The 24,908-nt window shown below is 49.1% G+C and overlaps 1 protein-coding gene across 2 annotated transcripts in view; it reads right to left on the bottom strand.

Annotated features, from left to right (window-relative positions):
- The window catches only part of ME3 (malic enzyme 3), a 196,770-nt gene that overhangs the window by 34,706 nt on the left and 137,156 nt on the right, over window positions 1-24,908 (bottom strand). For both annotated transcript variants that reach the window (XM_036082139.2, XM_078058654.1), the window contains exon 7: window positions 15,833-15,936. In XM_036082139.2, the coding sequence (XP_035938032.2) occupies window positions 15,833-15,936 (104 nt within the window). The remainder of the gene's footprint in view (window positions 1-15,832; window positions 15,937-24,908) is intronic.

The raw sequence follows: 24,908 nt of genomic DNA on the forward strand, positions 1-24,908 counted from the left end.
GCTCTCCCAGAGCTGAGCCCTCTGATTTTTAAAACTCCAGGCTTGGGGCACCTGGGTGGCTCAGTCGTTAAGTGTCTGCCTTTGGCTCAGGTCATGATCCCAGGGTCCTGGGATCGAGCCCCGCATCAGGCTCCCTGCTCAGTGGGAAGCCTGCTTCTCCCTCTCCCACTCTCCCTGCTTGTGTTCTCTCTCTCACTGTGTCTCTCTCTGTCAAATAAATACAATCTTTAAAAACAAACAAACAAACAACTCCAGGCTTTAAGTCTTGCTGGGTGTAAGAACTCATAAAATTTGGCCCCTCTCACTTTCAGAGTCAAATGTTTTGGGGATTTGTGGCCCCCATATAGGCTCCTTGGTGTGGTAGTCTGTTTCTCTCCCTCTTCCACGTTTGCAGCTCCTTCCCGCCCATGGATGTCCTTAGTCCCTTTAGCTCCCCACTGGGTCCTCGCCCTTCCCACCTTCTTCAGTATGACCTCTTCTCTCCCTTTAGTTGTGGAGTTTGTTCTGCTAGTCTGGGTCGTTTGCTGGATTATTTACACTGATGTGAGTGTTTTCTAGTTGTATCCATAGGATGAGGTGAGTTTAGGGTCCTCTTACGCCACCATCTTGGCCCCCTTCTACATTCCGTTTTATATAAGAGAACCTCCCCAGGGAATAATTTGATGAGATACAGTAAAACCTCGTTAATTCAGGTCACTTTAATCCTAACTTAGAATTGCACAAAATGTGCAGTGTGTAATGTGAATTTTCCATCCAGTAACCTGGACTTAGTTCCCAGATCTCCTTGGATTTAAGGACCCTCCAGAACCCCTATCCACCTCAGATACCTATCCCCATGGCTGCTCCCTGGACCTTTCCTTACCAGGAACCACTCCTACTCCAGAATGTCATACTGTCCATGTTGGTCTCTGACAGCCTGTCCTTTGCTTCCCTCATTCCTACTGCACCTTGTACCTTTTCTTTGTCTCCACTGAGACCTTTGGGACCTTTACCATTTTCTTCCAGTCACTTGGCCCCTCATGGCTTTTCATAAAACCAAACCACTGGCTGGTGTGAACCAAAGGTGACTACTCCAGTTGCTGTTGACATCATCCATCCATCCATTCATCTGTCCATTCATCCATCCAAAAGCATCTACTGAACACCTGTGATGAGGTGATAGTTTAGTTGTCCAATAAATGTTTTACGAAGGGGTGGATATATGAAGGAGTTGGTAGATTAGTGAGTTTGCCTGCCAACTTGTTAATGTAATTAAAAGCCCATTAAGAACAAAAACAAAATTTCAAAGTGAAAATTTAAATGGTCTAGATGAAAATAATTTGTTCTCAATTCATCCATGTACATTCAAATACAGGTAATGGACTTCACCAAAACACCAATTTAAATGTTAATTATAATTGCCTTACATATTCATTAAGATACTACTACTAACAACAGTAATAAAAATAGCTAAACTTTATCAAGTGCTTATCACTCGCTGAGCATCATGCTGAGCTATTTACAGACATTATCTCAGTTAATCTTCACATGAAGATTAGGTGCTGTTTCAGAGAAGGACTCCTGAACTACAGATGTGAAGTGATTTGCCGGGGGTTACTGACTCTGCACAGCTGGAAAGCCGTGGAGCTGGAATTGGAATCCGGCTCTATCTGACTCTAGCACTTATCTTCATAGCAATGTTATTGCTTCAGCTTACCCTTAACTTAATGGCAATATGACTTTGTAAAAGATACAGCTAAATAGATAACAAAACTGGATTTCTTTCTCCATCGGGAAAGACAGGGCCATGTGGTAAGAAGAAAGCACTAAACCAGGAGACAGGCAAACTGTGCTCTCTGTCTCTGACATAAACTCTGAGTCTTGGGTGAGTCTCCTCTCTCTCTGGGTCTCAGTTTCCCGCTCTGCGAGTGGTGGTGTTGTAGCATGAGCTACTTAATGGACGGCTGGAGTAGATACACTAGGAGCCTCACTCAGATTTTTCTGCAAGTTCAAAGTAGGGAGGTTTGACCCTTCTCGGTAAGAGCGACATGGGGCAGGAATATCTGAAGGCGGAGTATTTTCGAGTCTCCTTGGAGTGGAGACACAGCAGACCAGCTGAGCGAGCAAGGCCGAGGCAGGCCCCCTTCAGGTAGGACAGCTGGCGCAGAGGAGCCCCTAGAAAGGGGAACCGCTCAGGTGCGCGACTCTGGGCTCAGGGCAGTTTCCTGATTTTAGTGCTGGCAGCATATGGCTGACCTTTCCTGCCAGAAGCTGCCCCCTCACGGGGGAGGCTCCTGCTGTTCTGTCCCCTTCTGCACGTCTGAACTCTTCACCCTGAAGCCCTGGCAGGCGCTCAGGATTGTCTGATGCTTCTCCAGTGGAGAATTGCTGCAATGGAGAAAGGCCCCTCCCCAAGCCACACACAGAGCGCCCAGACTTTTCCACCCTGGAGACTCAGCTGGGAAATGGCCTTGGAGCTGCCAGGGAAGGCATTCCAAGGCCAGGGCTCACTTAAAGACACAGGGCTGACGGGTGGCTGGTTAGTTTGGGTTTTTTTCCCCCAGTGCTCAGGCACGAGGAAGCCTGCAAAAGGCGACCTATGTCTGGGAGCCTGAGCGAGCTGGGTATGACAGTGTGAGAAGACCCAGTCCAGGACTAACAGAGCTGGGTACCAGCCACCTGGGGTGCAACTGCCCCAGGATGAGGAGATTCTAAGGTAGATGCTCTGCCCACCCCGCTAGCAAGCTGACTGAATGTTGCGCGAGGGATGTGGTGTGAGCAAAACATTCCTGGCGCTGCAGACCTGCTTTCTCTGTTCCATAGGTCAGGACCTACCATTCTTTCAAACACCTGGGTCTAACCTCTTTCAGGCCTGAACAAACACAAGGGACCTGGGAGGAGCAGGTGAATTTGCTCAGCCTGTCTCCAAACCAGATGACTAAAAGCAACATTCATATTTCCATGGGAGGCCAGTCTGGTCCCCCAGCAAAACCCCTCCACATAAGATTCTCACAGCAGAGTGCTCAGTGAGAACACCAGTTGTCACCCAGTGGAAAGTGATTTCTTTGATTTATTTTTTCCTCCCAGGAACTAGAGCTGACAGAATCATGAAAGTTCTTGGTCTTTTTTTTTTTTAATTTTATATATTCCATTAAACTCTAGTCCCTTGAGATGTTCTCAGAAAGTTTCTGTGGCTAAATATGTTTGAGAAACTCTGAATGTTACATGTAACATATGCAATGTATATTGAAGGCTCTGAAAAGTCCTGAATTAAGAAACCTGTTTAAGCAAGCATTTTTAAAACTTCTTTGACCAGACTTTACCTTCTGTGTCTACCCCCCCCCCCCACCGCCCCGACCTATGGCAGAGCACACTTTAACAGACACAGCTCTCCACAGAAAGAACTTTGTACCAGGTGGGGCTGGGTGAATTCAGGGCAAGGCCATCTCTCCCTGAGATTACTGCAACTGCCTCTTCTGGCTGGGATCCTACGATAACTAATCTCACTTCCTCCAGGTTTATTCCCCTTCTCCCAATCCATCTTCCTTGTCTTTGTAAACACAAATCTGTGCAAGCTACTTATTTTCTGAAAATCCATACAGGGCTCCCACTGCCTTTAGGATTATATCCAAACTCCTTGGCTGGTGCTCACTTTGGCCCCAACCTTAATGCCTAACCTCTGCCTGTGTCTTCCCACACCCTGGACACATCCTGCTGTTTTCCAGTTATCGCGGGTCCTTGCACAGCTCCATGTTTTTGCTCAAGTGCCTAGAAGGCCCCCTTTCACCCAGGCCAACTCCTACCCAAACTGAAAGGCCCAGCTTAAATGTCACCTCTTCTAGGAAGGCTTCCCTGTCCCATTGCTTTCCCTACCCTCAGGGTAGTACTAATTCTTTTCTTCTCTGGACTGCCATGATATTCTGCATATATCTTTATCATAGCACATATCACCTTGCATTACAATTATTTATTGACATTTTTGTTTCAATTATTTTTTTTCTAGAGAGAGAGAGAGAACATGTGTGCGCAGTGCGGGGGAGAAGGGCAGAGGGAGAGGGAGAGAGAGAATCTTAAGCGGGCTCCGTGCCCAGTGTGAAGCCCAATCCCACAACCCTGATATCATGACCTGAGCTGAAATCAAGAGTCAGACGTTTAACCAACTGACCCACCCAGGCGCCCCTCAGTTTCAGTTATTAAAGAAATGTATTCAGCAGGGTATCCTCTTTGTGCCAGGAACTATCCTAGGTATGACATAAAAGTTCAATCCAGCAAACATGTCTAAGTATCTGCTGTGAACAAGGGACCACCTTACCTGCAAGATCACAAAGGCAAATACAAGAATCTCAGAGTGATGGGAACCCAAGAAAATAAAAAAGCCATTGTAACATATTGTGGCCACTGTAATAATAAAGGTATGTGCTAGGTATGTGGGAGGCCTCCAAGGGAGCAGGCAGCTCTGCCCCGGGGGCTGGGGGGTGGGGGTGGGAGGCAGTGAGGATTTCACAGGTGTGGCCTGAAGGAAGAGCAGAGATTCACAGGAAGACTGTGTAGGTAGGGGAGGAAGAAGGGCGACTCAAGCAGAAGGAATAGCACATGCGTGTGGGATGAGAGTAGGGGGCCTTCCTGGAGCTGCAGGAAAATAAACAGAGCTGGAGCTTGGGTGGGGGGTGGGGAGAAAGGGGGGCAGTCGGGGGAGACCAGCCTGGGTACAGGCCTGTGTAAAGAGCCTAGATAGTCTGGAGGGCAGTGGGGCCCACTGAGGGGCTGTAGGCAGGAAAGTGCATGTGTTTTAGGGAGTTCTTTGTGGCAGCACAGTGGATGACAGGGTGGACAGCTGGGAGGACGAACTGGAGACAAGGAGGCAGGTCAACTTCAGTGAGAGACCATGAAGTCCTGCTGGTACAAGGTATTGTAGACAGACTGGACAGAGCGGGAGAGAAGGGGCTAGCTAAACGAGGTGAAGGAGGACTGGCAGAATGTCAGGGAGTGGAAAGAACTTTGGGATCATGCCCTTAGGCAAGTTATTTAATCCAAATTTCAGTATTCACTGATGATAGAGTGGGCTAACAATACCTCTTTTGCAGTCCTGGTGTTAGAATTAAATGAGATAATGTGTATAAAGCCTCCCATGCCATAGGCACGGAGTGCATGGAAGGGATGTTTTTTTTTTTTTAAGATTTTATTTATTTACTTGCGAGAGAGAGAGAGAATGCGTGCACACAGGCAGGGGGAGGGGTAGAGGGAGAAGGAGAAGCAGACTCCCCGCAGAGCAGGGAGCCCGACTTGGGACTCGATCCCAGGACCCTGGGACCATGGCCTGAGCCGAAGGCAGACGCTCAATCGACTGAGCCACCCAGGTACCCGAGGGGATGGTTTTTAAGGGCAGGAATGCATTGACAGGCCAGATGTGGAAGATTAAGGAGAAGGAGCCCAGGATGGGGGACAGGGACGTCCACTGCTCACTGAGGTTGGGGATAGGGAAAGACCGGCAAACTTACTTGATAGGATACGCTTGGCATGTGCAGAGTCTGAGGTGCTGGGATGTCCAGGTGGACGTGTTCTTAAAGCAGTAGGCTCTGCATGAGGCTCAGCAGACAGGAATGTGAAGTTCAGGGCATTGTGAACAGTCAAAGTCATGGGACTGGATGAGGGTCTTGGGCAGAGCATGTGCAGTGAGCAGGAAGCAGGGTCAAGGACAGAGTCCTGGGGCCCGCATACGTCCAAGGAGCAGAGGGAAGGAGAGTCAGCAGGGCAGCCAGTGAGGCAGAAGAGTCAGCAGGGCAGCCAGTGAGGCAAAAGGGGGTCAGCAGAGCAGGGGTCACAGGAGCCACAGGACAGGCTTTGGTCGGGAGTGTCAGATGCTGCTGGGATGTCAAGGCCAAGGGGATCTTGAAGTGTCTATGGGGGCTGGTGTTTCGATGACCATTCATGACCTTTTCCAAACTACATTCAGTAGAGTGGTGGTGGGGGGACCATACTGCAGGGGGTTAAAGGGTAAACAGAAGGGGAGGAAAGGTCAGTGACGATCAGTTTCAAGAAGCTTGGCTGTGAAGTAGGGAAGGGGTGACAGTCATTGGGGGATGAGGGACTGAAGGATGGATTCATTTTAGAGATGGAGGTGTACCTCTAAGGTAAAGGAGCTCTTGTGGAGGAGAGGTGAGAGAAGCAGTGATGGGGAGATCCTAGGGAAATGGGGGAGGTGGGAGCCAGAGTCCAGTTAGAGTGTGAGGAAGACATGTACCCTGCAGTCGTGGACGGGTGCATCCGAAGCCCTTACACCACTGCTCCACCACAGATGTGCACGAGGGAGTGACTTGTTCTGCTGGGGCAGGGGTTTGAAGGGGATCACAAGCATGGTGGGGACACTATTCCGTAGGCGAGGAAACTGGAAACAATGGATTGCAGAAAGTGGGAATACTGAGCCTGCAAAAGAGAAAGCCAAGTGGAATGAGGCATCACGATTATCTTCAGAGACATGAAGGACTGATCTGTGGACAAGGAATAAAGTGGACTTATTTTATGTGGCCTGGGGGGAAAAAGCAGAGCCAACAGGTGGGAGTCAGAAGGACACCCATTTCAGTGCTCTCTATGGCAGAGATTTCAAACACTGGATGGAAAGAGGCTACCGGTCACTGGAAGGGATGCTGTGGTCACTGGAAGTTGGTGACTGGAAGGTGTGATCCCTTCCACTTGGCACGGAAGTTGCGGAAGGGAGTCCAGTCAGGGGGTGAGGGTGGACCTCTGAGGCCCTGCCCTTCCTAGGTCCAGCCCCGGGAGATCCCCCTGGCGTGCTGGGCTCTGGCAGCCAGACTGGCGGGCTCCTGTGGCTGGCGTTCTGGCTTGATGGGGAAAACTCCACTGAGTAACAAGATAGTCACAGGAAGCAGCAACTTCTAAGCAAAAGTACCAGAATAATGTGGCCGGTCCTCAGGCGCTGCTCTGACGGCCAGCCCTGGCCAGACAGAAAACTTCAGGAACAGTATGGAGTTCCTCCTCAATTTCCTGTTTGTCTGAGCTCCTGCGCAAGCACGCAAATGGCGCCAGAAATCCCAGTGCTGGGAAGAGGATGGTGGCCGACCTGCTGACCTTATGGCCTCTCAAAGGGCAGAAGTCAGCACCAGGTTTCTCCTCTAGGGCACAACCTTCTGCTCCTAAAGCCCGTGCACTTTTCCCAGCCACCAACCTGCTGGCCAGCTGTGGGGTGTCAGCATTCACACCAGCTCTGATCCGCCCAGAGGCCGTACATTTTAGCTGTCATAAAGCCACTGATGTTGCACGAACCTTCTCTGATTAGTGTGGCCTGTTCTGATCTCTCTCTTCAGGTGGACTACTGCCACATACATCACGTCTTCAACCTCCTCAGAGTCTCAACTGCCCCTCTCCCATAGACCTGACTACATTTTACCTTGAATTATGCTGGTCTGGGGGTGGAGGACAATAAGGTCTGAAATCCTGGTCCATGTGTGTGGGCTATCAGGACAGAAGTGAGCCACAGCGGGGGAGGGGGAGAAAAAGAAACACTTGGCGAGGTTAGGGGACAGACTAGATCAAAGCAGCATGGGGCAGTGTCCTTGAGGCCAGGGAGGGGTCTTATTTGCCTCTGTATGACAAAAGCTGAAGAAGGAGCTCTCACTGACCCTCCTTTTCCGGCCTCCAGCTCTGGACAAACAAGCATGCCACAGTATGCCCAGTGCCCTCAGCCTGCCTGGCCCAGTCAGTGCTGGGAACAAATGGAAGCATGAATGATGGAAGGCAGAGAACAGTCCCTCCACCGAGTGCCCCGCCATACACACCCTCAGGGCGTCAGCTCCCCTTGGAGCCACACGCCCCTGTTCCAGAGGCCCCAGCAGCGAAGTGTCCTTGGGTCACCTCCATTCAGGCCGTTCCCTTTACCCCCGTGGCTCAGGTTAACACAGACGAGGCCAAGAGCCGGACGACCTTCCCAGCCAGGCGGGGAGAGCAGGCCACAGGGGGTTTGCAGTAAACCACCTCAGGTTTTGGAGTCACATGGGTTTGGGGCGAGTCCAAACTCTTGTAATTTCTAGCTGGGTGATTTTGGACAAGTTACTTAACCTTTCTGAGCCTGAGTTTCTTTATCTCTAAGGGCGCTGTGATAATTAAAGGTAAAGCCCCCAGCACAGAGGGGGTGCTCTGTAAAAGTGAGTGGCTAGCTCTTTTCTGGGAAGAAGGCCATGACTTTTAAATCTAACCCAATGTCCCAAGCCCTTTGACCGCTGTGTTCCCACCGGCCACCCTGATTGACACTGCAGGCAGGGCCCTTTGCCAAGTGTACGCTAAATCTACACAAACTCAGGGGTGAATATATTCTTTTTTCCCCCTAGTCGATTATAAACTCCTTGAGAGCAAAGTCTATTTCTGACTTACCACTATGTTCAATAAATATCTGTCCTCTGAATGAATGCATATATGGATAATTACATGAATGAAGAAATAAACAAATGCTGCCTTGAACGATTTTCTGATTATTTTATGTGTCCAGATTACAATGTCAGGAAGAATGACTCCCCCAGGACAGGTCTGCTCTTTGTATTGGCCACACTCTGAGGCACAGAGAAAGCGCATGATAAATACAGGCTGAAAGGAAGCTTGGAAGCAATTTCAGGAATTACGTGAGTCAGAGCAAACAACTGGATAGGTTCCCCTTAATTTCCCGCTGCTTTTATCATTATCTGACCATGGGGAAATAATTACTTCCTGGGTCTCAGTTTACCCACCTATAAAGGGACAGAATTGGGTCAAGTGAACAGGCTGTTTCTTGCTCTGGTATTCTAAGATTGTGAGATTACAGTCCTAGGGAGGGCTGGGTGGGAAAATGAGGTTAAGACACAGATCAAACTGCAGGAGGCATTCCTAAAATTCAGTATATACTTGAAAATACTGAGTAGTGGCAGTCTCTGCTGAGAGGGACTCAGAATGGGAACACTCCATTGAAACATTATAATCAGGGCTGGGAGCTAACACTCATGCTCTTTACAATCCCTTAAAATTAAAAAAAAATCTTGAAACTTTCTTTGTAGTCTGGATGCCATGAGCTTAAGGCATTTTAAGTTTATACCATTAAGTTTATACCATTTTAAAACCATCAGGAGTAGTTTGGAGCCAAGGAACCTCAGCTTTTCCCATGGGGGTTGACTGCACGAGGTGGGCTTGTAGTTTGCGAAAGGACCTGGAGGGGGCGCCCAGCTCTGGTGAGTGATGGGGCAACAGGACCACCCGCCATTTGGTGATTAAAGAAGGAAGAACCAAGAAGAGCCAGCTAACTGACCCAGATGCTGGAGAATTTTCCCATCACAAAAAAGAAATGATAATTACATGATATGATAGAGGTGTTCGCTAACCCTGTGGCGGTCATCATATTGCAATATATTTATCAAATCAACAGGTCATACACCATAAATTTACACAGTGTTCTGTTAATTATATCTCAATAAAAATAAAAAGTAAAAAACAAAGATGGTGTTTCCCTCACTGTTGGTAGCTAGGGAGTTTTGAAAATGGGAGCTGATGGCTGATTCCTCCAGAGCCCCCCCTTACGGTGAGGATGGGCAGGGCACTAACCCTGCCCTAGAACAAGCTGGCAAGAGTATGCTAAGTAGGATAGCTTCCAAAAGACCTTCCCTCCATTTATCTTCTTTGCCTACTGTATCAAGAAGGTGTCTGGAGTATGTTGGACTATCTTTTATGTAAAATAATAGAGATAGAAAGTATCCAAATTAGAGGGTGGGTTCTGGAGTGAGACTACCTCGGTTCACAGCTTGGCTTCACCATTAACCAGAGGCGTGACCTTGGACAAGCTCCCTAAACTTTCTGTGCCTCAGTTTCCTTATCTGTAAATTGTGCATTCATTCAATAAGTGTTAATTGAAAATCCACAGTACACTTAGCATTGTTCTGGGTATTTGAGATGTAGCAGTGAACAGAAGAGTCAAAGATCCCTCCCTGCAACTTCTATTTTAGTGGGACAGGACAAAAATTACCTACTTAATAGGACTATTGTATTAAATGACAGAATGTATGTGAATTGCTTTGTTGTCTACAGGCGCCTAGGTTAGCCCACACTGAATTCACCAGAGGGAGAAGGGTGGGATGCTTGCTTGCTTCTTTCTTTCTTTAGTGGACTTTTTTTTTTTTTTAAATACAAGGAACTATTTCTAGGAAAGAATTGATGCTTAACTCATTATTAAAAAAATTCATTATTTTTTCTAATCACAAAAGAGATGCCAGTGCACAAACAATCAAACGTTATAGAAATGAATGGCTTGGAAAGCGAAAATCCCTGGCAACCTCATCCTTTAACTACAGGCACTGTTAACAGCTTGGTGTAGATGCATCCAGATACTTTTTTCTGTATAGACCTTATCTTGACGGAATCTTTTGCTTTTCAGAGTTTTTTCCAGTTATCCAACTTTATTAAAAAACAATCTGGTTAAGCCTAATAAAATGAATGTGGTAGAATAAGAAGAAACTGTGTGTGTGTGTGTGTGTGTGTATGTGTGTGAATGAACAAGACACAGAGAAAGAGAGACAAAGAGAAAATGAGAGGAATGGACCACGCTATGGGATTGTTTGGAATTGCTATATCCCCTCTGGCACGACATGAGGAGGCTTGGACTTGGTGGCTCCAGTCTTATCCACCCTTTCTTTCTCTTGAGAAATGCTCTGTGTCATCAGTAGCAGCTCAGAAAAATCTTTCCTGAGGGGCGCCTGGGTGGCTCAGTGGGTTAAGTGTCTGACTCTCGATTTCGGCTCAGGTCATGATCTCAGGGTCGTGAGATTAAGCCCCACATCAGGCTCCCCGCTTGGTGCAGAGTCCGCTTGAGGATGCTTTCCCTCTGCCCCTCCCCCACCCCCCTCCTCTATCTCTCAAATAAATAAATCTTAAAAAAAAAAATCTTTCCTGATAAAACACCCTGGTGTCCCATTTCCTTTCTGGATAATCAGGCATAGGAATGGAGAGTCTCTGAAATGGCCTCAGGCAGTACGTTTTGAGGACATGGGTTTTTTGATGGTGTCCTGCCCTAATGCTCTGCTGGATTTCCAGGAGTCTGTTTTTCATTTTCAGAAAACTTTTTTTTTTTTTGGTTCTTTTTCAAATTTGCTTGCTGGTTTTTTTTCCAAATGTTTTGTACTTTCCTTATTACTTCATTCTTGTGAAAAATATTTCTTTCTTTAATAGATTTAAGCAGAGCTACTTTATAATTTTTCTGAGAATATTCCTTTTTCTGGGGTTCTAATTCTTCTATTAGTTGTATATCTGATTTTCCCACAGTGTGGATTGTTTCCATGTGGATTATTGTGAATCATGAATTTATTTTCACTGGGGAATTGTTTTTCCCCTCGAGGGATTCCACACAGCACGGCTTGTGGGAGTGTCCTCACAGAGAAGTTTGACTTTGCCTTCTGCCAGGAAGGTTCTCTAGCCGTATCTCTGGCAGGGGACAGTATTTTACACTCATTTCTTAACTATGTGTATATTATAAATGCAGACTCTAAATATACATGTGGTGAAGGCTTAGTGTTTTGGTTTCTTCCAAGAGACATTCTTTCTCCTCACAAGCCCCTTGTCTTTTGCCTGGCTTGCCCAGCAGAGCCTGTCTCTTCTTCCCTGAGGGTGTAGTAACCACTGAAGGCTCCTAGTTTCCTGCAGGACTCTCAGCGCCAACATCCTGCCTTGTATGACCCTGCTGCCTGGGTGTGGACCCATCTCCAAGCCTGAATGATGAGAAGGAAACAGCCATGAAAATGGAAGGACATTCAAGACTGGGGAAATAAGCACGAAGGCTCTGCACGCGGCTCTCAAGGGAGACGGTGGTGGCAGATGCAGCCTTCCTTCCAGCTCCAAGAGCAAAGTACAGAGGGGCTAGATGGGTAGCCTCTTAACAAGTCAGTATTGGTGCGTGGATCTTGGAGCAATCTAGTAATTTTTTATCCTTGGGCAAGTTTCCCTTTCTCACTTTTGTAGTAAGAAATGTCACACAAAAAGATGTTGGGTTTGCAAGGGGACAGTGCTGCCCCATGAACCATGCCTCCTGGTATTTTTGTCCTGTGTTCTCCCCTCTCTTGGAATCTGGTAGGATCTATGATTTGCTTTCACTAGTGGAATGTGGTGGAAATTTTATTGTGCCAGTCCCACTCTGATGTGAACCTCAGGTATCAAGTGTAGGATGGTACGTGCACGTGTGTGTGTGTGACAGAGGACAGAGAGAGATTGAGGGAGACTGAGAGACAGAAAGAGAGAGAGAGAGAACCAGACATATAAAGATGGAGAGACTCAAAAAGAACATTTTCCTGGTGTTAAAAGCAGATGATTTTTTTTTTAAAGCAGTTATTTTTTTTTTTAAACTATCATTTACCTTTTTCTTTATCACTCCTCCCAGCACCTTAGGAACCTCTATTTTAGGGTTGGGAGCCAGAGGGAAAGGGGGTGGTTTCCCTCCCGAGCCCATGGAAAGGCGGAAGCTGCTGCTGACCTCACAGTCAGTCCAGGCATCAGACGGGGGGCTAGGGCCACAGGTGCAAACGGAAAGCAGACCATTCCCATCCATTCCGCTGTAAGTAACCCAAATGAGAAAACACATGGAGGTGGAAACGGCCAGGGAAAACGTGTGACTCAGGCACCCGGCTCCGGGTCTGCAGGGCAGAGAGAGGGCAGGGAGGACGGAATGACTATGTTCGTCTCAACTCTGAGCAGCGCGCTCGCAGCCTTACGTGGCAATTCCTTCTGCCCGGGTGGGTGCTCCCAGCGGCCAGACTCCAGGATAGTAACGGAGCTACAGTGACTCTTTTTCTGGGCCAAAAACCCTTAAGCTATATCCCCATTAGTGGATAGGGGCAAAGAGGTGGAGCTTCTCAGTAGCAGGATGTTTGGAAAAAGACAAGGAAGTTGAAGGCAGGAGTCAACGTCTCCCAAAGTTCTTTCTTAAAATACATTGTATTTGGCTTCAAGGCTGCTGACTCACACCCTCCCCCGTCCGGGCATTCCATCCTGGGGCTACTCTAGTCCCCAGAGTGCCTGGGGAGACCAGCTCATTTCCCACCTCCAGTATCCACTGAAACATCTGCTTTAGCTTATTAGAGAGTCAAAACAAGAAACTGTCAACCCATCATCATTTCCACTTGAGGACACATTCCTCTCGGCTGATGCGTGCCCCTCCCCAGTCCCCCCCACTGCCTGCGTGTCTGTGAGACTGGGAGCTGATTCCGATGATAAATGGAAGCACCTCTCACATCCTCGTTTATCTAACCTCCTCATGCGAATAGCGAGACTTCTCTTTGGGGAGTCGTGGAATGACTTCTGACTCACTGGATAAGCAGTGGGCCCCGGACACGGGGAGCAGAAACCCGGCTCTCCAAGCCCATTGCACCCCCTTCTCTTCCCCTGCAGGGAATCCAGCAGGGTGGAAAGCAGTCTGCCCGAGTGGCCAGCAGACCCACGCTCCCCCTGCACTCCTGGTTCCTTAGCCTCCCGGGGCCCCAGGGTCCTCTTCCACAAAATGGGTACAGTAATACCTATGTTGCCAGCCAGGCAGGGATCTTGCATGGTCTGAATGGAATCCCGGGGTAGGAAGGCATCTTAAAGAGTCTCTGAGGTTTACATTTCCTCCTGTAATAGCACCACCAACAACCTACACTTGAACACTTTCTGTGACAGGGAACTCATTCCCACAGACTCAGGTACGCTGTGAGATAGCTCTGATTTGTTTTCAGCTGAAAACTGCCTCCTTTGCCATTCTACCAACTGGTTCTTCTCCATGTGGGTATATGGAAACAAGGTGAGCCCCTTTCTGGAAGAACAGCTTTCAGATATCTGGAGGTGTACTGCATCCCGATATGGACGGAGCAGTCCCTGAGTCCTCTCCCCACCAGGCTAAGCCTTTCCCCTCACTGTCATGGTTACTGCTCTCCAAAGGCATGTCAGGTCATTTATGACCCTCATAGTATCCTTTCTGGACCCAAATGTGGTGTTCAGAATGGTCTGAAAGGGGGAGAGGGAACTGGGACATTTACCTCTCTTGTTCTAGATGCTATGCCTCTATTAATGCAGTTGACCCTCCATTAGCTGCCTTGGTGGTTATTTCTCGGTGGCAGCACCTCCTCTACGATCTCGGCTGTGAACACCTAACTTCCTGAGGACCGCCTCTCTCTGTCCAGCTCATTTTACCTTTTATCCAGCTCAGTCATTCTTGAGCCTCATTGATCATGCATGTCACTGACCCCTATCCTCCCCACAATGTCCTCATGTCCCTTCTTACTCAGCACAGACCTCAGGACACATCACCATCATCAGCCCCCTGAATATACTTGCAATTCTTTTTTTCTCTCTTGCCTATCAAAATCCCAACCCTGATTAAATCCTACTCTCTGCCTCTTCCTGTCCTGCATCCAGACAGTTGAAACTGGCTAGAGAAAAACATGGAAATGGTTAAATTCATGCCCAGTGATCTGCGGGGGACCCATGGGGCCATCCAGCAATCATCCCCTAGCGTCCTAGTTTGGACACTGCAGGTCATACCTTCTCCAGCCTTAAACCTCCACCACTTCCACCCCTATCCTCACTCTCAGTGGATAACCTTGCCCTCAATCAGTGGGCCTCCCACACACCCCCACCTCAAATACCCACCTGCCTGCACCTGTGCCCAGCGCTCCCCCCACCCCCAGTCCCTGCGGCCAGGCCTTTGTGCTCCTATCTAAGGCTAAGCCCTCCAGGTGTGCACCAGACCCTCACCCTCTCACTTACTCAGGAACTTTGGCCCCCCTAGCCCATACTCCCTTACTAATTTCTTCTTTTCTATAAGGTCCTTCCCATCCCACGTAACTACAGTATTATTTTCTTTCATCTTAAAAAACAACTACAACAATAAAATGCTTGCTTCTTATCCCCAGATAGGGAAACCAGATGAGGAGATTTACAAGCTCAGTGACCTGCTCCACAACATCACAGACCTAGAGGTGGTGGGGTCAAGAGTCAAGTCCAATTTTCCTGCCCCCAAAGCTGCAGAGGTCAGAGCAGCGCTCTCCCCAGCCCACTGCTTTGGTTTGAGTGGCTGAGCGCAGGCAAAGGAGGCCTTCGCCAAGGACGCCCAGCCAGCCCTGCCATGACCTGCGCAAGAAAGGCTGAAGGTTTTCAAGTGACTAGGGGACCTGCTGGGTCTGCAGGGGCCTGCTGAGTTGCCAGAACTCTGTCTTGATTGACTTGCCTGTCAGACTAAACATGGGTGGGGGGAGGGGCTGTTTCCAGAACTCCATGCCAGTCAGTACCATGCCAGCCACAGCAGGGTGTATGGGTGGCCATAATGGCAGACAGATGGGGCAGGTGAGGGGGGCAGAAGCTGCCAATTATCACACACCCCAGTGCACAGATGACACCTCATAAATCTTGCAGGCCCACAGCCCGTGTGGCCTGCTCTGGTGGCTCATTAATGCTGTCCGGTCCTCAAGTACAGGTGGAAAATGACGGCTCATGTGGCAAGCTGCCTTCCAAAACCAGTTTGTCAGAAGGGTACACTTCTTTTCTCCACCACTCACCACATCCCTGTTCATGCCAAGAGCCCAGAACAGCTCAGCCAAGGGGGGTTTCTTCCTGGGATATCAGACACTTAACCACCACCCAGTCACGGGCCTTCAGTCATTGACCCTCTTCTCTCCCCTCCCTGCTTTCAAAGATTCTCCCACAGAACAAACCCATTGGCTTTGCATCTGCCAGAGACATGGGGTCAAGTTGCAATTTTCAGACCACCCAGAAAAGCATGCATCTCCAACCTCTTGTTTGTGTATCTGCTGAAACCAGTGTTGACTTGAGCCATACTTCAAAAGGAACAGGCTGACCCACTTACTTGTCCGTCACAGCCTGCATGAACTCGTCCAGCAGGTCGTCGTATTCCTTCCCACGCACGCGCTGGTGTTTCAGCCCGATGTACAAAGGGTCTCTGAGCAGCTCCTGGAATAGACGGCATCCGTTTGCTCAATCGTCCTGGGTTAGTGGGAAGGACCAGGGAGAGGAAGGGAGGAGGGAGTTGGAAGTGGCCTGTGGACCCCGCCTCGCCAGCTGTCATCTCTGGAAGGGTCTGGAAGCTAAGCCATTGACTGAGGTGGGACTCCTAGGTGGTTCCAACTTCAGGAACCAAGGATGCTTTGATACAGAAAATCCTCTCAGACATAGCCTTCCAAACCCTGGCTGTAGGCGCTCTGGGTTTATTTTAAGGTTTTTCAACAGTGGGGCTATTGACATTTGGGCTTGGAATTCTTGGATGGGAGGGCTGAACTGCACACTGCAGAATATTTAGCAGCATCTTTGGTCTCTAACCACTAGAAGTCAGTAGCACCCCCAGTCGTGACAAAAAAAAAAGTCTCTAACCACTGCCAAATGTCTATTTGGGGGTTAGAACTGCCCCTGATTGAGAACCCCTCCAGGCAGCATCTAGATTAAGGTATTTATTGGATCTTGTTCAAAGCCACTGATCTGGACTCGAATGAGAAAACACTTTATTCACTCAAAGAAAACTTACTGAATACCTACCATGTGCCTGGCACTGCGCTAGTCCTTGAAGGTACAAGGACAGAATATACAACCAGAGATTGCAGTTCGAGAAAGATGCCCACCTGAATACCAGCCTGTGTTAGGTAACCCACCCACTCCGCCTCCTGCAGCGCTGTCACAGTGCTCACACACACCTCCTCACCTCCTCTCTACTCCCTCACACATACACCCTGCATAGAATCAGTGGACCCAGTCATACACGTTTATGGATCGTCCATTACTGCAGACATTGGGCCCCACTGGGGATTTGTAAATGAGTAGGAAATGGTTGTTGCCTTCCATGTGCCCACGGTCTATTGCAGGGGGCTAATGAGTAAACAAACTCTACTACAGTGCAGAATGATAGGCTTTGGCACGAAGTGTGGTTCATGGAAGAACAGAGAAGGAGTAAAGTAATTCCCATTGGGGGACAGGTGGTGATTGTCATGAGGAAATGACCGAGCATTAAAAGATGGGCAGATTCTGGGGGCGTCTGGGTTGCTCAGCTGGTTAAGCGTCCAACTCTTGATTTCTGCTCAGGTCATGGTCTCAGGGTGGTGAGATTGAGCCCAATGTTGGGCTCTGCGATGAGGAGTGGAGCCTGCTTGAGATTCTATCTCTCTCTCCCTCTCCCTCTGCTCCCCGCCCCCACCATCACACACACACTCTCCCTCTCTCTTTCTCAAAAAAAAAAAAAAAAAAAAAAAGAGGCGGTTTTGACAGGTGGGTTGGGCCCTCCAGGTGGGGAAGTCAGCACAAAGAAGGGCTGGGGGCTGGAGGCAGACAGAAGAAGATGTACCTGCTGTATTTAGGAAACAGGAAGTAATTCCATGCGTGAGGGTCTCCAGGAGTTATCTATTTGTGTCTATTTCATCAGAACAGGAGCTCCTTGAGGATAAGCGTCGGTGTTACCCTCATCTCTATCTGAACCGCAGGACGCGGAGGTAAGGACCCCACAGCCCCGCCCTCGAGTGGCTTCCATTCACTCGGACCCCCATCCCTGACCCTCCATGTGACCTCGGGCAAATCACAGGACCCCTGGGACCTGTCTTCTCATTCCTCAAATGGGGAGGAGAGGCCAGCTGCAGGGGGTGCTTGGGATGATGACATGGAATAATACGGGGAAGAGCTTTGTGCATTATAACACATGCTATAAAGTAACGGCTGCAGCTGTAGCTTCCATGGCACTTCCTATGTGCCACATATTAAGGACTGTTCTAAGTACTCGTATCTCCCCTCTGGTGGGACAGCCATGGAGGTGTGTGGCTCAGAACTCCCTGAAGAGAACCTGCTGAGGGCGGGGAGATGGGCGGACAGCCTTCAGCTGCCACCTCCCCCTGGGTGGCTCCTAGCCCTGGCTGAACATGGCGGGGTCAAGGGCAGCCCAGGGCTGCCCTGCTGGCCCTCCTGCGGGCGACCTTTGCTCGAGGCCTCCTGTCACCCTGCCCGAGGCCTTCCCAGGACCCCACTGTGGGCTGGGCTCTTGGGACTGAGGTCTCCGTCCTCCCGCCTCTCCTGTCACAGGTCTCGCACCTGCACTGGGGTCTGAAGGCCTTACCCACTTGCCGACTCCTCCTGCTCCCCCCTTTTTTCTTCACGGGGGTCCCCCAAGAAACCTTTCACACCTCTGTTTCTAGAGGGGCCCAAGCAGACACAAAGGTAGGTCTTGCAATTTCCCCCATCTGACAAATGAGGCAATGGGGCACAGAGAGGTGAAGCAAGCTGCCCAGCCCCCGGGCTGGTATGGGGAAGAGTCGGGAGTCACAGCGAGGCTGCCTGGCTCCAGTGCTCACGGTCGCTGCCACAGAGCCCTACCGCGTGGGCGGCTCGTTTGCACATCAACCAGAATGGACTCCGTTTTTGTTAGACACTGCTCTAGATCCATACTGTCTTGACGGCGCTGTGGAGGTGGAGGTCATTGTGCAAAAGTGTAGGGGACAGAAAAGAATAGGCAGGATCTGCCTTCCTAAACCCTCAACTCCAGTGCTCATGCGCATCACCTGAGGCACCACGGGTCTATGTTTAGCAAGAGGCCTTTCGTTTCTCACTCCCTTCACCCATGGGCAATCCCTCCTTGAGACAGGTTAGGATTCTGCCCTGGCAGGTGTATGTATTTGTGAGACAGAAGGATGACAGGGGGCACATCTGTGCCCCCGTTCACGTGCCACCTTCAAGGTGACCCTCTGAAAGCCACTTAGAGGCAGCAAACATCCAGCCGAGGGCAAACCATAAATGTTGTGATGACTTGATAGAAAGCTAGGCAGTTAGGGATGCCTGGGTGGCTCAGTTGGTTGAGCATCTGCCTTCAGCTCAGGTCATGATCTCAGGGTCCTGGGATTGAGTCCCACATCGGGCTCCTTGCTCAGCAGGCAGCCTGCTTCTCCCTCTGCCTACTGCTCTCCCTGCTTGTGCTTTCTTTTTCTCTCTCTCTGACAAATAAATAAAATCTTAAAAAAAAAAAAAAGCTAGGCAGTTATTAAAATTGGTGGTTTTTAAGACTATGCAGCCACCTGGACTGACATGTAGGAGATTATTGAAAGTGAGAAAAGCAGGATACAAAACTACACAGATGTAACTTCAACTCTCTGAAGCACACACATACAGCCCAGAGGGCACGCAGAGAAATGATAAAAACAGTATCACTGCTGGCACCTGCAGAAAAGATTCACATTTTTAGTTCTTGTAAGAGACTTCCCCGGGGCCACAGTGAGTTGTAACTTGTAATGTTGCCAAGTGGCTGATTTGGATCACTCGTACATCAGGCAGTGAAAAGCGAATTTCTCAGTGTTCCATGTGCGGTTTGTGGGGCAAATCAGATTCTCCAGGAATACTGAGGAATTTTTGGATTTTCCAAAAATTTCTCAGTATATCTGCATTTAAAGTCAAAGGCCAACTATAAAGAGGTACTACTGAGATAGAAGGGTGGCTATGAAAGCTTTAGAACATTCCTTATATTTTGCTTTTATATTAAAATTATGCCTGAAATACTTCATACCTAAGCACACACACACAAATTGGAAAGAAAGTTTCTATATGGAGATAATACTAAGAAGAGCTTCTTCTATTTATATAGAACTTTCAAATAATTCACTCCTGAATCAAAAGTAATGTGATCCTTCCACCTTACATATTGTCATCCCCATGCTATAGACGAGGAAGGTGAGCCAGAAAGTGGCTGAGCTGAAATTGAGCCTTGCTTTGCCTGGATCTCATGACAGTGTCCTTTCTCCCCAATATTCCATGTTGTGGGGACCAGGTGACCTGGGGGTGGCTCCTCACCCTCTGCCCGGTCCTCTGGAGGCACTCAGTCATGGCAGGGAAGGTGCAGGCTCTGATCCTGCAGAGGCTGGGGAGCAGGGACAGCAGGACAGAAGCCGAGTCCCCATCGCCAGCCAGCTGGGCCTCCTCTGGCAGCAGCACAAGGTGGAGCACTCACGCTGTCTTGGCACGACGCGAAACAAGAAGTCCCCATCCTGCTCACTGTCCCACTGAGTGATGCGGCCATCAGAACGGCCGCCAGCAAGGTGTGGGACCCTTAGCTGGCCTGGACTCTCTCCTTGTGGCCCTCCTCTATCCTTGACTTCCTTACATAAATGCTTAGAAGTGTTTAGCATCAAGTATTGCCAGATAAAATACAGAACGCCTGGTTAAATTTGAATTTCAGATAGGCAAGATTTTTTTTTTAGCCTATGTCCCAAGTTTTGCATGGAGCATACATGGGACATATGCAAAAATGCAATTAGCTATTTATCTGAAATTTAAATTGAGCTGGCATCCTATAGTTTTCTTTGCTAAATCTGGTAGCCCTATCAGGAGAGGCAGAAGGAACCTTGAAAGCTGGCAGGCAGTGTCTGCAGAGGAAAGAGCACTGCCTCGCTGGGTGGCCCTGCTCAGGATGCTTCCTCTGAGTGCCTCAATATGGTCTGGCTTTAGAATCAGAACGGGGTCTGGGCTTTGGAGATGGACAGACCTAGTTCGAATTTAGGCTCTGTCGTTTAGGTCTGTGACTTTGGGTTTTTCTTGGAGACAAAATGTCATGAAAAACAAAAATGGTTTCCTCCTCTTCACTTGCCCTCTCACTCCCTGAGCACTGGCTTTAAACTGGAAGATAGATGAAGCTTCTGGCTGGGAAAAATATTTATCTCATGTAGCAACAGGCACACGAAGAAGTTACTCGGGGAGCATCTGGGGGTCTGGGGAGGTCCTGGGATTGGGTTCACGCTGTGGACACAGCACACGTTCCCCACTCAGGGTGGCGGGTATGCCTACCGTGCATGTCTTTGGGGGCTCAGTTAAGCCCAGGGATCAGCTACGAAGATCCTAGGAGGGGCACCCTCAAAGGTCACGTGTATACAGAGCGAGTGCATCTCACGGCACCACAGGGTGAGTGCGGGCTGTTTATCAGCTGCAGTAACGATGCTCTTACGAGGTGGACACAGCCCTTCAAGCCCAGCTCTGTTGGCAGCCCCACGCTTCCCCAGGACTCCGGCAGCACCCCCAGGGATGGCCTGCTGGGCTCTGTGGACAGTCTGTTCCCATGTCTCCCCAAGAAGACATCCCCCCATTAGAACCCATTGAGGCTCAAGACTTCTGCCAGGAGAAGATTGTTAAGGCTCAGGGACCATTTTAAAGCCAAGCCCCGGGGTTGCCCTGCAGGACCTGTCGTGTGGAGTGGCATGAGCATTGGGCTTGGAGTCAAACCTGGAGCAAGCCATTTCTGCTCTGCACCCCTTCTGGGTGAAATGAGGGGTCTCAATGAGAAGTACATTTGACCCTTGAACAACAGCTTTGAATGGCACAGGTCCACTTATCTGTGGATTTTTTTCAATAAATACAGTACAGTGCTCTAAATGTATTTTCTCTTGTGATTTCTTAATAACACTTGCCTTTCTCCAGCTTACTTCATTGTAAGGGTACAGTATATAATCCATACCACACACACGATATGTGTTAATTGGCTATTTACATCATCGGTGAGGCTTCCAGTCAGTAGTAGGCTATTAGTAGTTAAGTTTTGGGGACTGAAAAGTCCTGTGTGGATTTTCAACTGCGTGGGTGTCAGCACCCCTCACTCCTGCGTTGTTCAAGGGTCAACTGTAGCTCAGGTCCCTTCGACCGTGGACAGTCTGTGACGCTGTCTGGCTGCATGTGGATGAAACAGAAGACACAAACCAATCCACGCACAGCCACGGAGGACCCCAGCAGATGGGCCTATCGGGGAGGGAGGGGGGCTCCCTGGCTTTGTCCCTTTGGAACTTAATCATGGGATATCCCCTCTTCATGGGATCGCTGCCCCACATATTTATTTTTCCAAACCTCCTTGGGGTCGGCAGGTAACAGTGACTCAGAGTTTCAGGGCTGTCGACAGCAGATGTTTTCCTTCAACAGGAAACGTGGAAGGGTGTTTTCCTTGACTCTGATTAGAGCTCCTGTTGCCCCAGGAGTTTTCACAGAGGCACGTGCGTGTACACACACACACACACACACACACAGACGGTCTTGTTATCCCGACACTCCAGCTCCTCAAACAGCACGCTCCCTGCACGGACATGTAGATGAAAGTTGCAAGGTTAAGCCTCTCTCTCCTATTGTTCCGGCTTGCTCTGGGGGAGAGACGTGCCCCAAGACTTCCGGGCAGGCGGGAACCTTGCAATCTTTTTTTTTTTAAAGAACTGTAGTGTGGGAAATCACATAATGAATGCATTTGGAAGAGCAAAACCATCGTCTTCCCAATGTTGGCCACTTTGTAAGTCTGGATTTTTGTGTCTTGAATTTTGTGAAGAGGGTCTGGGGGGAGTTTGCCTTTCTTTGGGGCGGGAGGACCGTGCTCATGGCGTCGGTAACCCCTGGGCCTGGGCGTCCATGGGGCCCCCGCCTGCGTGAACCACCACCTTTCCCAGTCTTCATCACCCAGTCTGTAACACAAATGCCTGGCCCCTTGAAGCGGTGCGCCACGGTGGACAAGGCAGCTCTGGAGCCAGAGAGACAGGTTCAAACCCTGGCTCTGACACTTAGCGCTGTGGGGCCTGAGGTGAGTAGTTCCCGTGTGTGGGTCTCAGGTTCCTCATCTCACACAGCCTGGGCAGAGTGAAATGAGGTTCAAATCCACAGAGGCCTCCAGCTACGCCTGGCACACCGCAGTGCTCCGAGCTGCTTTCTCTCTGCCTGCCTGCATGGCGTGGCAGAGGCGGCACCTGCCCTCAGCGCGAGTTCCCTCCTCTGAGCTGGGGAGTACTCCAGTCCTTCCTGAGGGAGTGGGGGCAGACCCAGGGAACACTCTCTTCCTTCCACACCCAGGAGGGAGAAGTGATTCAGAGGCCTAAAGCCCCAGGCGGAGAAGCAGACACTTGGAGGAGAAGGAACACATTAGCCATTAAAAATGATCAATTAGGTGACAGTGTTGAAATATAGTATAGAATATTCCACTCAGGCCCTGGCTCTCATTTTTCTCCCTCATGCCTAGCAGAGTGCCTGACACCTACTAAACATTCAATAAACTTTTGCTAAATAAGTAGGGAGAAAGTGTTCATAAAATAACATTCATTGAGAAAATGAGAACAAAATTACATGCATGTTACTCCATCTATGTTGATGCATAGACGAATATTGGAAAGGAACATGGATGGAGCATGGTGGGAGAGATGCCATTTCCCTTTTCTTCTAAGATTTTGAATAGTGTGTTCAGGTTACTTTAGTAATAAAAACTCTAAAAATCAAGAAATGACCTTTACTTCTAAAGCAGCTGGCACCCAGGCAGGCAGGGGTGGTGTGGGCAGACGGGGGCGGACAGAGATTAGGATCCCCGCCCTGCCACTCCTGGCAGATCTTCTTTTCGGGCAAATTAATTTCTCTGAGTTGTCAAGCTTACACAGGGTGGTCTGTGAATAGTGCCTGACCATGACTTACTCATAGCTTCCTGCCATCTCTTCTGGTGGGTTTATTATAAGTTGGGGCTAGCTCTAAGTTTCAGCACATCATTGCAGGGTGTCGGACCTTCAACGATATGGGATCTTATGCAAATGCTAGAGGCAACCCACACCCTTCCAGGGGATATAGTGGCCTTAGAATCAGACCCAATCTTGCTGAAAGTCAGCTTTTAGGAGAGAATGAGTAAAGGTCTCAATTAAATCCTGTTGGAACACAGCAGGAGGAATTGGATGGGAAGAACAGCTAAAACAAAGTTCACTACACTCATCCTCGCCTTCATGATTCCATGCATGTTGGGACCAAAGAACCATTTCTGCAAGACCCAGGCATCTGGTCTGGGGAAGAGAACCACAGCATGCAGCAGACCTTGAAGACTGCTCTTGCCATCCTGTCTCCTGTCTCCTAGGCTGGAGGGGAGGCATATGGAGAAGAGCTTTGGAGGCAGAACACTCAAAAACCTTCTGGTCCAGTTCCTCATTGTACTGGAAGGGGCTTAAGTCTGAATAGGTGTGGGGACTCAGCTGGCTGTCAGTGGTGTCAGGACCAGGGTCCCCACTTCCCAGGCCAGTCCTTCTCCCACTACCCTTGTCCTCCCTCACCCCACTCCCACGCCCACAATTTCCCAGCTCTTAAGCGAGGTCTGCCTGGCTGTCCTCTCACTTGATGGCATCTGTGGCTGAAGCCTGAATAAGCATCATTTCTTGCAAGGAGCCACAGTGCTCGTTCTCGTTTAGAAATGGGGATGTATGGTGTCCAGGGAGGAGGATGGCCATGCAAAGAGTCATGGCAAGTATCTTGAGAAAGATCACTGTGGAATGCGAGTAAGATAACCTTTTCGACCATATGAATCAAGAATCTAGAAGACCACTCCCTTTGCCTCAACATTTCTGTTTCTAGGACATAATCACAAGTAGAAACAAAGACTGATCTGCAAAAACAGGGCTCAGAGTAAAACATATTTGCAAAAAGATGAGAAGCAACCTGAGTGTCCAGCTGTGGGAGGTTTCCTCTGTAAACTGTGACACCCCAGGGAGCGGACATTGTGCAATAATGGCTAATGACCTGGGAGAAAACTCACCATATATACTACGTTTTTTTTTTTTTTTTTTTTTTTTAATTTTTTTTATTGTTATGTTAATCCCCATACATTACATCATTAGTTTTAGATATAGTGTTCCATGATTCATTGTTTGTGCATAACACCCAGTGCTCCATGCAGAACGTGCCCTCCTCAATACCCATCACCAGGCTAACCCATCCTCCCAACCCCCTCCCCTCTAGAACCCTCAGTTTGTTTTTCAGAGTCCATCGTCTCTCATGGTTCTTCTCCCCCTCCGATTTCCCCCCCTTCATTCTTCCCCTCCTAAAAGCAGGATACAGGGCGCCTGGGTGGCTCAGTTGGTTAAGCGACTGCCTTCGGCTCAGGTCATGATCCTGGAGTCCCTGGATCGAGTCCCACATCGGGC

This window comes from Halichoerus grypus, chromosome 11 (genome assembly GCF_964656455.1).
Source record: "Halichoerus grypus chromosome 11, mHalGry1.hap1.1, whole genome shotgun sequence".
Lineage (NCBI taxonomy): Eukaryota > Metazoa > Chordata > Mammalia > Carnivora > Phocidae > Halichoerus > Halichoerus grypus.